The sequence below is a fragment of the Astyanax mexicanus genome, chromosome 19 (genome assembly GCF_023375975.1).
Source record: "Astyanax mexicanus isolate ESR-SI-001 chromosome 19, AstMex3_surface, whole genome shotgun sequence".
In the NCBI taxonomy this organism is placed as follows: domain Eukaryota; kingdom Metazoa; phylum Chordata; class Actinopteri; order Characiformes; family Acestrorhamphidae; genus Astyanax; species Astyanax mexicanus.
In genome coordinates, this window is record NC_064426.1 from 12753539 (window position 1) to 12767500 (window position 13962).

The following is a 13962-nucleotide window of genomic DNA, read 5'->3' on the forward strand; positions in this document are numbered from 1 at the left end:
TGGCTTTTATGGAAGAGTGGCAAGAAGAAAGCCACTTTTAAAATGTTTGTACAGCAAACCTAAATACAAAGTGCTTTGTGTGGCTGAAAAGTATCATCATCCTGCTCATCATCCTGAACACACCATCCCCAAAGTGAAACATGGTGGTGGCAAAATTATGCTGTGGGGATGCTTATCTTCAGCAGGCACAGGGAATAGATCATGAAAAGATGGATGGGGCTAAATACAGGTCAATCCTGGAAGAAAACCTGATGGAGGCTGCAAAAGACTTGAGACTTGGAAGGAGATTTAAGATTTTTTGCTAGTATTTCCCCATGCCCCTGACTGAAAGAGAAGGAAAAGAGAAGGGGGGCAAACTCAGATGACTGGGCAGGAGTTTGGGGCAGCTTTGCTGGAAGAACGTGAAGATGAAGCCTCCCCACACAAAGAGAAACAGGAAGAAAAGGGGAGCAAATAAATGAAGGAGAAAGTTGGGGAGGAGGTGTTTGCGAGGTTGTTCGATATGCAGGTAGAGAAGAAGTGACGTTTATATAGGTAGAGCAGATTTACATAAGTAGAAGGGAGGAAATGGTTTTAAGGTGTTGTGGAGTGAAGGGAAAGACATAACCTGCGCAGGGCATGGAATACAGTAGGACAGAATATGAGAAGCGAAGAAGGTGCTGATTGAGAGCACGAGGCTCTCGTTGACATCCCTAATGAACAGAGAACAGGTGGTGGTTTAAAGAGTGAGGAGATCAGAGTAGTAGTTGAGGAAAAATTAAGGCAGAGAGGTAATTAAGGCAGAGAGGTAAAAGAAAGAATGTGTAAGAACAAATAATGGCAAGATGATGAAGGCAGTGTGGAGGTCTAGGGAAAGAAAGGTAGGGAATGAATTAAGTGAGGTGTTTTGAGGTGCTGCCAGCCTATCTGAATATGGAGTGTCCTGGAATCACAGCATAGAGAATGAGGTCCAGGGAGTCAGAATCAGTTGTGGAGTATGGTGTATGAATCAAACGACTTGGGGAATGATGCGAGTGGTGTAGTTTAAAGCCCCAAAGAGAAGGCCGCTGCTCCGCGTCACATAGTAGGTGCAACCAATGAAAGTAGATGGGGTGCCCATGGCTGTCCAACTTGACCCGGGGAAGTGAAGAGAAGTAGGTTGATGATGGTTCGGAGGACAAAGATTATGGTGAAGACTTTCATGATGATGAAGACGATGAATGTAATGATGGTGATGATCGGTAGACGACGACAAAGATGACGGCGAAAGTAATTAGTGCATTAATGTAGGCAATGATGATGGCAAAAATGGCTATGGTGACAAAGAGGAAGGCAAGGATGATTATGAAGGCAAGGACGAAGATGACAGAGGGGCAGGAGCTGCTGGTGAGGCATGCCGTGGGAGACAGAAGCCAGACGGGAAGTTACTGTCAGGGCAGCAGGGGCCAGGGGCGTGGCTCAGGAAGGAAGAAGACAGAAGCATAGCTGAGGGAGGACGGTGGGCAGACAGCTGATGAGGAGGGATAATGGGGCAGGATGGCAGGATGATGTGAGTTGGGCCAGGAAAACAGAAAGATTGATGCAAGAATGATGGGGAAGATGGGATGTCGAGGGGCGGAGTTGGATGAAGGAGGGGAGGTTGGATGATGAGGGGAGGAGTTGGATGATGAGTAATGAGAGACTGGGGTATGGAGGATCGATAGACTGGTGTAGAGCAGGGATGAGAGAGAGAAAGAGAAGAAAAAGCAAGCCTGAAAGGCACAGGGAGCATTGAAGGAAGAGAGAGGAGGAGTGGCCACGTTTGAGTGCCACCCAGTGAGGCTGCAGGGAGGTGAAGCCAAAGCCGGCCAGGAAAAAGGGAAAACAGGCAGCAGGAGTTGGAGGTCCGCGGAACCGAAGTTCCAACTGTAAACCAGAGACAGCTATGAACCAATATGGTGAGCCGGCGGAGGGGTACGTGCAGCGCCGACACGGATAAAGAGAAGTCAGGTAAAGCGGCATTGGTGCCAGGAGAGGCAGCGACAGGAACACTGGGAGAGACGGCGGCGTGGGCGCCGGGAGCAGCAGCAGTGAGAGAGAGAAAGAAGTCGCTGAAGTCTGAAGGCGACCTTGCAGAAGCAGCTAGACCGGGCCAAGGAGCCAGGAGAGGAGATGCCAGCCTTGGCAGTTGGAAAAAAAAACACACCATTACCAGGGAATGCAGCCGGGAGCAGTGGCGGTGGAGGAGCCGGCGTGGAAGAGAACGGCCAGTGGCAGGAGTCATACAGGTGGAGGACCATTGCAAATTAGGTAAAGAGCGGGAGCCAACACCACATTTATTTAGGTTGAAGAGTGGAAGGAGTAAGGGTGTGGATCAAACTCCCAAAATTACACTATATAATTCCACATACAGCCAGAGCTACAGTGGAATGGTTTAGATCAAAGCAAATTAATGCGTTAGAATGCTGTCCACATACGCTCTCCATCGAACTTGTCTAAGCTTGACCTGTTTTATTAAGAATGGGCAAAAAATTCCAATTTCTAGATGCTAAAGACAAACCCCAAAGCACATACAGTTGTACTTGCAGTGAATGGTGGCTCTACTAAATATTGATAGGGGGATGAATACTTTTGCACATCACACTTTTCAGATTTTTATTTAATTTTTTTTTTTTAAACCATGTATCCTTTTCGTTCCACTTCGCACTGATGCAATGCTTTGTTTGTCTGTCACATAAAACCTGAAAAAAATACATTTACATTTGTGGTTGTAAGCTGACAAAATGTGAAAAAGATCAAGGGGTATAAACACTTTTGCAAGACACAGTATATATATATTACAGTAGTGGCATGTAGTCTTTAACTGTTTAAAACAAAGAAACTGTACTGTGCTGTTCTGGCACAGCAAGCAAAAAGTGTTACCCAGCCTGCACAAGCTTAAAACAAGAAGTCCAACGTTGACATATACTATTACACTATCAGTCCCATACCCTGCACTATTAGTCCCATACCCTGCATTATTAGTCCCATACCCTGCCCTATCAGTCCCATACCCTGCACTATTAGTCCCATACCCTGCCCTATCAGTCCCATACCCTGCACTATTAGTCCCATACCCTGCCCTATCAGTCCCATACCCTGCACTACAAGTCCCATACCCTGCTCTATCAGTCCCATACCCTGCACTACAAGTCCCATACCCTGCACTATCAGACCCATACCCTACTCTATCAGTCCCATACCATGCCCAACAGTCCCATCCCCTGCACTACAAGTCCCATACCCTGCACTATCAGTCCCATACCATGCCCAACAGTCCCATCCCCTGCACTCTCAGTCCCATACCCTGCACTATTAGTCCCATACCCTGCCCTATCAGTTCCATACCTTGCACTATTAGTCCCATACCCTGCCCTATCAGTCCCATACCCTGCACTACAAGTCCCATACCCTGCACTATCAGACCCATAACCTACTCTATCAGTCCCATACCATGCCCAACAGTCCCATCCCCTGCACTCTCAGTCCCATACCCTGCACTATCAGTCCCATACCCTGCACGACTGTTGGGCATGGTATGGGACTGATAGAGTAGGGTATGGGACTTGTAGTGCAGGGTTTTAAACAGTTGAAGACTACATGCCACTACTGTAATATAAATATACAGTGTCTTGCAAAAGTGTTCATACCCCTTGATCTTGCAGACGTTGTCCAATCCGGACCCAAACCGATAAACTACAGAGAAGGACTTAATTTTGACAGTGATCATTTAAAGCGGTGTAACCTTTCTTGTTCACGACGCGGCATCTATCCCAATCGCTTTCTCCGCCTTTCTTTCGCTGCCTTGGGGCGTGTCGCCTGAAAGAGCAAGCAGTTTATCTGCCACCAGCAAAAATGTGTGGAGTTGTAGTTCAGTGCTGTGTGTGAACCAGATGCTGTTTTTTTATCGCCCAGTGAACCCTGCTAAAATATCTAGTTCAGGACCAGCTGGTCCTCCGTCTCTGTAATCATACAGAGAGGTAACAGAGCACAAAAAAAACTGAAAAAGCTGTAATCAGCCTCTCCCCCGTTTTCTGACTCTGTAGTTCATCTTATTATATATTTTATATTATATATATATACATATACAGTGAGTCCAAGAAGTATTTGATCCCTTGCTGATTTTCTTTGTTTGCCCACTAATAAAGACACTATCCTTCTGCACTTTTAATGGTAGATATATTCTAACATGGAGAGACAGAATATCAAGACAAAAATCCAGAATATAATTTTAAAGAATATATTTTAATTAATTTGTATTTCAATGAGGAAAATAAGTATTTGATCCCTCTTGCCAAACACACTCAATACTTAGTGGCAAAGCCTTTGTTTGCAAGCACAGCGGTGAGACATTTGTTGTAGTTAACCACAAGTTTAGCACACACACCAGGGGGAATTTTGGCCCACTCTTCTTTGCAGATCCTCTCTAAATCATGAAGGTTGGTGGGCTGTCGCTTGGCAACTCTGACCTTCAGCTCCCTCCATAGATTTTCGATCGGATTGAGGTCTGGCGACTGGCTGGGCCACTCCATGACCTTAATGTGATTTTTCTTGAGCCAATCCTTTGTTGCCTTTGCTGTATGTTTAGGGTCGTTATCATGTTGGAAGACCCAACCACGGCCCATTTTCAGATCCCTGGCAGAGGGGAGGAGGTTGTCCCTCAGGATTGTGCGGTACATGGCTCCATCCATCTTCCCAGTGATGCGGTGAAGTAGCCCTGTACCCTTGGCAGAGAAACACCCCCAAAACATTATGCTTCCACCTCCATGCTTGACGGTGGGCACAGTGTTCTTGGGGTCATAGGCAGCATTTTTCTTCCTCCACACATGGCGGGTGGAGTTGAGGCCAAAAAGTTCAATTTTGGTCTCGTCTGACCACAAAACCTTCTCCCAATAACTTGGTTCATCTTTCAAATGATCATTGGCATACTTGAGGCGCGCCTCCACATGTGCTCTCTTCAGCAGGGGTACCTTTCGGGCACTGCAGGATGTGAATCCATTGTTGCGCAAAGTGTTGCCAATTGTTTCCTTGCAAACTGTGGTCCCAGCTGCCTTCAGGTCATTTGCTAACTCCTGCCGAGTGGTTGCAGGACGATTTCTGACCGTTCTCAGCATCATTGCCACCCCACGAGGCGAAATCTTCTTTGGAGCACCGGGCCGAGGTCTGTTGATTGTCATGTTATACTCTTTAAACTTTCTGATAATTGCACCAATAGTTGTTACTTTCACATCCAACACCTTACTAATCTTTTTGTAGCCCATTCCAGCTTTGTGAAGGTTAACAATTCTGACTCTGAGGTCCTGTGACAGCTCTTTGGTTTTACCCATGTTGGAGACTTGAAATCTGTGTGATCTGTCTGATTCTGTGGACAGGTGTTTTTCACACAAGTGATTAGTGAGAACAGGTGGCTTCAGGTCAGGTAACAAGTTGATTGGGAGTGTCTAACTGGTCTGTAAAAGCCAGAACTGCTAATGAATACTAAGGGATCAAATACTTATTTCACTCCATGAAATACAAATCAATTAATATATATTCCTTAGATTTATTTTCTGGATTTTCTTTTTAATATTCTGTCTCTCCATGTAAGAATACATCTACCATTAAAAGTATAGAATGATCATGTCTTTATTAGTGGGCCAACGAAGAAAATCAGCAAGGGATCAAATACTTCTTGGACTCACTGTATATATATATATATGTATATATATATATACAGGATATAGCACTGAATCAAACACACAAGTTAACATTGGCGATGGTCCGGACCTTGGACTGACAAAATTTTCTCCAACTGGACCATACTGAATTCTAATTAAATACCCCTGCCCTACACTATCAGTTCCATACTCTGCTCTATCAGTCCCATACCCTGCCCTATAAGTCGCATACCCTGCTCTTTAAAATTGTACCCTGTCCTATCAGTCTCATACCTTGCACTATTAGAATTGTACTCTGCACTATCAGTTCCATACCCTGTCCTATCAGTCCCATACCCTTGACTATCAGTCCCATTCCTTGCTCTATCAGAACTGTACCCTGCCTTATGAGTCCCATACCCTGCAGTATCAGAACTGTACCCTGCACTTTCAGTCCCATACCCTGCAGTATCAGAACTGTACCTTGCCCTATCACTCCCATACCCTGTCCTATCAGTCCCATACCCTTGACTATCAGTCCCATTCCTTGCTCTATCAGAACTGTACCCTGCCTTAAGAGTCCCATACCCTGCACTAGCAGAATTGTACTCTGCCCTTTCAGTCCCATACCCTGCAGTATCAGAACTGTACCTTGCCCTATCAGTTCCATACCCTGCACTATTAGTCCCATACCCTGCCCTATCAGAACTGTACCCTGCCCTATCAGTCCCAAACCCTGCACTTTCAGTCCCATACCTTGCCCTATCAATCCCATACCATGCCCTATCAGAACTGTACCCTGCCTTATGAGTCCCATACCCTGCACTAGCAGAATTGTACTCTGCCCTTTCAGTCCCATATCCTGCACTAGCAGAATTGTACCTTGCCCTATCAGTTCCATACCCTGCACTATTAGTCCCATACCCTGCCCTATCAGAACTGTACCCTGCCCTATCAGTCCCATACCCTGCACTATAAGAACTGTACCCTGCCCTATCAGTTCCATACCCTGCATTATTAGTCCCATACCCTGCCCTATCAGAACTGTACCCTGCCCTATCAGTCCCATACCCTGCACTATAAGAACTGTACCCTGCCCTATCCGTCCCATTCCCTGCACTACCAGCCCCACACCCTGCCCTATCAGTCCCATACCCTGCACTACCAGTCCTATTCCCTGCCCCATCAGAACTGTACCCTGCCCTATCAGTTCCATACCCTGCACTATAAGAACTTTACCCTGCCCTATCCATCCCATACCCTGCACTATCACAACTGTACCTTGCCCTACCCTACACTCTACTGTGTCAGGGCCAAATTAGACTATTTAAGCACTGTCCATGGTCTTTCAAGCAATATCCCTTTTCAATAGCTGAAGCACTGAGAGGTAAGCTGAATCCATATCTGTAGCACTGAAAGGCTGCTTCAGAAAAGACGAAGGACAGCTGCAGTTGGGGAGAGAGCCAGCTATAGATAGGGAAAGGGGCAGCTGGCAGCATTGTGGAAAGCTGCATACTGAACTAACAGGAAGCACTGAAGCCACGGCAGTGTATTTTCTCAGGCAGGAATGGATACATACCTTAAAAAATATAACAACCTTGAGGGCCAGTGCAAGCAAGAGGGAGGGGGAAGAGGAAGTGAGAGAGAACATTGAACCAGCTGGGAACCAGCAGGCATGTTAGGGGTCTGGGTTTGTCAGTGTGCATGCAGGAATCTACATGTGATCTGATCTTAACCGTCAGATTACACCTGCCAAAATATAATATTATGCTCTTTTGTCAGTCAGCAGTCAGAATAAATATCTTGCTTTAGTAAACAAAAAAACACAGGCTTTAAATAGACTTCTTTTATGGCAGTACTAAATATACAGTTTGGGCAAACAGGACAGTAAACTAGCTGTAAAATATAATTAATGAGTATGTAAACCTAAATATCAATACACTGTTTAAAAATAAATGGCACACTGTAACAACACAATATTAATCACACACTAAGTCAATCACACTTCTGTGAAATCAACCTGTACAGCAGTGATTGTGAATCAATTTCACCTGCTGTTGTGCAAATGAAACAGGTAGAAATGAAAGGTAATTAGCAAGACTTCCCCTATAAAGTAGTGTTTCCGCAGGTAGTGACTATAGACCATTTCATCCTTTCTGGCTGATGCTTTGGTCAATGTTGCATTTTGTCGGTTCTCTCACCATAAGGATAGCATGAGGCAGAGTCTACAACCCACAGAAGTTGCTCAGGTAGTGCAGCCCATCCAGGATAGCACATCAATGCGAGCTGTGGCAAGAAGGTGTGCTGGGTCTGTTAAAGGTGATTAGATTGATCCAAGTATCGATAATATCATTACCAACTTTGGTGTTAATATTGAGCAATACTGGTGTAAAAAGATCGTTACTCAAGCTTTTATTCTCTTCCTCACACATTTATTTATTATTTTACACTATTGCACTGAAAGGAAGAAAATTCCTTATTTTTATTGTTTTTCCTAAGAACAATTCTATTTAAAAAGAAACAAAGACACAAAAAGAACTAGAAAAGCTGTCTTGTAAGGGGAAAATTTCATTTTTATATTGCGGTTTCTCCTTTTCTACCTCAAACATGTTTGTCATAAGGCAAACTTTTACTTTTTCATTCTTTCTAAACAAAAATGTTGATTGTGATAAAATATTTTATTGTCACGTATAATGTTTGGAGAAATTCTATCCTAGGTGTTTTGGATTCTTTGGATCTATGAAGCTTAAATAATAATTTGCTAGTATTCCCCACGCCCTTCCAGCTTCGCTGGAAAAGCATGAAGCTGAAGTCATCCCACGCAAAGGGAACCAGGAAAAGAAAGGGAGAAAATAAATGAAGGAGGAAGATGGGAAGGAGGTGGGTGCGAGGTTGTTCGACACTCGACACAGGTAGAGAGGAAGTGACGGTAAAAACTTGATTGATGAGAGGTTATTTTATCTCTTATGGTGCCAGTTCAAGGAGAAGGTCCCACCTTTCATGAGAAACAGCCAATCAGCTTGCACACCCCACCCCCCCTTAATAAAATACATTTGGTGATTAGTCAGTTAGCGTAACTTTGGAATTAGATAGGTAGTCAAAAAATATATGTATGTGTTGTGGATAGCCGGAATTTAATACAATACTTCATGTTGGTAGTTTAAAGCAGTTTCTGAACTCTGCTCACTGACTCAAAATTGTGTGTTTTTTACCGGATCCAACTGATCAGCTAATAAACAATCCTTTACTGAGTTTAACTGATAAAATCCCTTAGCCCTCTGTGGACCTTAACTCAATCATTATATAAATCCAGCAGTGTATTAGACACATCATACCACCACTTACTTGTTGTCAGCTAGAGGAATATTAAATAAAAATAATAATTTTGTAGGCCCCTTAGAACTGATATTTATTAATATTTATTTTAATAATTTGGGAAAGGTAAAAGAACAAATCAGAAACAAGTGAATTGTTTACACTGCTACTAAATTCATTGTTGATGTACTGTTTTGTATATTTTATTGAGGAATGGGTTCACTGATGGAATATATCTGCTCCATGTCTTTTAGTAAAAGCTCATTTTGCAGAATTTGTGCATCCTTTGTTCAATTTTAAATCCAATGAATACAAAAATAAAACATAAGAGAGTGCATTCCTGCCATAAAATTGAAAAATGAATGTAAATATCTAGAAAAGGTTTTATTTAAGGTGTATTATAAGAGTAGGAATGTCCACAACATTTCAGTGTCAACAAAGGTAGGCCTATAAGATTCTGATAATTTAATTGTAGTTTGTATGTGGTTCACAGGAGGTTATTTTAGTTTACTTGTAAACCTGTCTTAAAATGTAAGGGATACTGAACCTCTGTTGGACTAGTCGGAGGACTCGAAGCGGGTGGCGGAAAATGTCCCTTATTTTTAAATTCAAAACTTGACAGGTATTTTATATACAGTCATATGAAAAAGTTTGGGCGCCACTATTAATCTTAATCATTTCAGGATTTCAGGATTCAAATGAGGTTTATTGTACTAACAGAAAATGTGCAATATGCATTAAACCAAAATTTGACCGGTGCAAAAGTATGGGCACCCTTATCATTTTATTGATTTGAATACTCCTAACTACTGACTTACTGAAGCACAGCATTGGTTTGGTAACCTCATTGAACTTTGAACTTCATAGCCAGGTGTATCCAATCATGAGAAAAGGTATTTTAGAGGGCCAATTGCAAGTTGTTCTCCTATTTGAATCTCCTCTGAAGAGTGGCATCATGGGCTCATCAAAACAACTCTCAAATGATCTAAAAACAAAGATTGTTCAACATAGTTGTTCAGGGGAAGGATACAAAAAGTTGTCTCAGAGATTTAACCTGTCAGTTTCCACTGTGAGGAACATAGTAAGGAAATGGAAGACCACAGGGACAGTTCTTGTTAAGCCAAAAGTTGCAGGCCAAGAAAGATATCAGAAAGGCAGAGAAGAAGAATGGTGAGAACAGTCAAGGACAATCCACAGATGCAGCATCATCTTGCTGCAGATGGTGTCACTGTGCATTGGTCAACAATACAGCGCACTTTGCACAAGGAGAAGCTGTATGGGAGAGTGATGCGAAAGAAGCCATTTCTGCAAGCACGCCACAAACAGAGGTGTGCTTTTGCTTTTGCATACCTCAGGCGACTCTGTTTGTGGCGTGCTCGCAGAAATGGCTTCTTTCCAATTTGCTAGTATTCCCCAACTCAGATGGTTGGGCAGCAGTTCGGGGCAGCATTGCTGGAAAACCTTGAAGCTGAAGCCCCAAAAAGTTTGATCAGAAGATTGAGTACGGAAGAAGATTGTGAGTAGGTCTGTAGCTGTGATAGGCTTTGATCTCTAGTTGGAGAATTTGGCTGGTGATCAGGTAGTCCTTGGAAGAGCCAGAGGCTGCGCTGATTCGAGCTGGTGGATTTGTGTATGATTTGAGGGTATGTTACTTAAACTAGGCTATTGAGATCGCGCAGGGCTCTTGTGACATTTGATAAACAGAGAATGGGTGGAGGTTGGAAAGGGTGAGGAGATTGGAGTAGTGGATGAGGAGGAATTAAGGCAGAGAGGTAATTAAGGCAGAGAGATAATTAAGGCAGAGAGGTAAAATAAGAAGGGTAAATACAATGCAGGCAAGATGATTAAGGCAGTGTGGGGTTCTAGGGAAAGAAAGATAGGGAACGGCACGGCAACATGCGCTGAAGAAAAGCGCCAATGGACGCGCACAGTGAGAGAGCAGCGCTGTGGGGGGTGGAGCCTCTGCAGGTTCCGGCCGGCCGGGTGGAAAAGAGAGAGAGAGTGAGAGAGAGAGAGAGAGAGAGAGGGGAAAACAAGGCATTGAAGGGAGAGAGAGGACTAGTGGCCACGCTTGAGCACCGCCCAGTGGTGAGGCCACACACACTATTGAGCCAAATTTTAACTTGTCTTGAGGAGTTTCCACTGAAGTTGGATCAGCCATGTGACTTTCCACTTTGATTTTAAGTATGATTCCTTATCCAGACCACAATGACAATCATTTTGATTTCTATCTCAAAATTATCATTTTTATGTTATTCTGTTTTCAACGCATTCCACTATGTAATGAACAAAGTTTTTCAATTGGAATAATTTATTAACTAAGATCTAGGATGTGTTATTTTAGTGGTCCCTTTATTTTTTTAAAGTGTACAATAAAACTGTAAGCCTAATTTCAAGTTACTATTCATTTAATGCAATGGGCCTCCGGCCTGTGTAGATGTTTCAGAACACAGCAGCATTCCTGGTCTTCAACAAGCCAAAACCAGCACAAGTCCATGCACTACTCATAGATCTCCACTGGCTACTTGTTGCTGCTCACAATAAGTGTAAAGACCTTATGATTGTCTACAAAGTGATTACAGAGCAGGCTCTCTCCTACTTTCGGAGCACTTTCTCTCCTAGCACTTCTAAAAAATAACTACTTCTAACTTCATTTTCTGCTTTCCCTCCATTCCTTCTCTGTCTCACTGTTTCCCTTTGCCTCCTCAAAAAAAGTTTTTTCTTAAACTTCTATGTCCTCTATTGCTGCATTGCTAAAGCATCTACTACATAATGTAATTTACAGTATGTTATGGCAGCAGATCCAGTATCTTTGCCATTCAGGATTTAAGAGCACTCAGAAAAGTAATGGACGCGTGAAACTGTGAGTTCAACAAAAAAGAGTCTTTATATAAGAAAAATGTAAATCCAAAATATTCTTTTTTTACAGTTTCCTTTCAATAATTCCAAACACAGTAAGCACGGTCAAAAAACTGTGTGAATCCGTGCTCTCCAATCCTTCACTCAATCAGCTAGTGCTCTACCAGCTCAAGAGCATCATTTTGCATACTATCAAAATAAGAGTCCTGTATTAAATTTACAGTTCAATTACACTGACATTAGGATTACCTACATGAAATAACACAAATATTACAAAAATACTCAAAAACAAATAAAACAAATTTGAAATCTTATTTATGGCTCTAACACAGTAATCTACAAACACAAGTAATACTCTGCAGCACTTCATAGTACACTACAGTACTCTACAGTATGCTACTGTACTCTGATCTAACCAGAAAACATATCATATTTGTCCTGCAGTCCATCATAGCAACTGAACAAACCCAAGAAAAATAATTCAGTTAAAGCAACAAAAGTGTTGCACTAAACAGAAAGCACATATACTCCAGCTATTTGTGGAATCTGTGGTGTTTAAATTTAATGAGGCCAACTTCAGGAGGATCAGTACAGAACAAAATCAGGATGACCCTTAAAGGAAGTCACAGATATCCTATCCCAACTGTACCAGATTCACTGCAGCAGAAAACCAGCTTATCACCAATTCAGTGCAGTCAGTGTTTCAGCACTTTATAATTTATTACTCTCTTTATTTTATTTAAACTCATTCCTAACCCAATGCTAAACTCAATACCAAACATAATACTTAACAAATCTGTAATACGAAAACTCATTTTTAAATCAAATATTAAACTATCATTAAACTGTGGACCGTGCAGCTTGATTTAGGGCATGTCAGTGCATCTTTGGTATCATGAGGACACCAAAAATACGGTTTTCGAGCAAATGCATACTAATTCTCAAAATTAAACATGAGTATGTTTTGGAAGTAGTGTGAAATAAACCAATCAGGGTCACTTGCCATTTGAAAAGAAAAGTGGTGTGAAAATAAACCATTTGTGGGGTGTAAGATAGCAATAAGCATCATGATGCGCGTTGCACAGGGTGTAAATAGGGCCCTAAGATTAAGAGAGAGTGAGTGAGCTATTGCTTGAGTGCATGTTGTGTCTAAATATATAGCACACACAGACACTGTGCTCTTTCTGATCTGGGTCAGAGACATATTGAGATTCTGTGAACGACTCTAAAACACCAGAGGTTTGTTGACTCTCACTGTACTGGAGAGGAAATCTTTAATGATTTTATTGGTTTCTATTTTGATTGATTCTGACTAAAACTAATCTCACACAAAAATAAACGGAATTAAAATGGAAACAAAAATAAACACTGATGGGTGGCTGGATGGCCACCAGATGGCAGTTAGGTAGTGGATGGTATTCTGTGGATGCAGTGTGGTTTGAGACATGGGTACCAACAAAGTCAGTCCTTTAAAAGGCAAGTGCATTGGGGAAGGAACAGAGGGAGTTGGAGGTATGTGTCCCACCCAAAATTAAAAAAACAGGTAGATTTGTTCCCCCAAAAAATTATACTACAGAAAAAGCAGAAGCTGTTTTAAAAACATTTATTTTGGTAGCAGATCAGAGGCTGTGTTTGTTTATGGCTCTGGGTCTTTCTTTCGCTTTATTAAGGCTTATCCTGCAGCAGCTTCACTGACCCCAGCTTTCACCTTATTGGAGCAGCTAGTTAGTTTGAGCAAGTGTTGTGCCAAGTTTGTGCCGAATTCGACACCCTCGCTGTGAGATACATTCACCATCAAGAGCGTGCACGTTACTTTACTGCCTTATAACTTTGTTTTTTGTAATTAAATGATCTTAAATACAATTTATTACAGTCAGTTAATAATTCATTCCCATTTGGTCTCGGCTTTATGGAAATTCCACACAAGCATTCATTGTCTTATGTACACATACAAAATAATATATGTGGGTTCAGTGCTTTAGACTACATCATATAGATGAAATATTCAGGCTGATCAAGTATCAAGTTTGGTATGCATACCAAACAAATTGAGCTATCGAATTTGTTACTGCGTATATTGATTTCTCATATATGGCTAATATGTAACTGAATAAATATCATTTTATTTTACAGACTTAAGAGTCTGTCCCCCTCT

General features: G+C 42.2%; 1 protein-coding gene across 3 annotated transcripts in view; it reads right to left on the reverse strand.

Annotated features, from left to right (window-relative positions):
- nsfa (N-ethylmaleimide-sensitive factor a) overlaps positions 1–13962 on the reverse strand; it is a 52605-nt gene that overhangs the window by 36099 nt on the left and 2544 nt on the right. For 2 of the 3 annotated variants that reach the window (XM_022667956.2, XM_022667955.2), the window contains exon 2: positions 7213–7230. The exons of the other annotated variant lie outside the window; for it this stretch is intronic. In XM_022667956.2, the coding sequence (XP_022523677.1) occupies positions 7213–7230 (18 nt within the window). The remainder of the gene's footprint in view (positions 1–7212; positions 7231–13962) is intronic. 3 annotated transcript variants of the gene reach the window in all.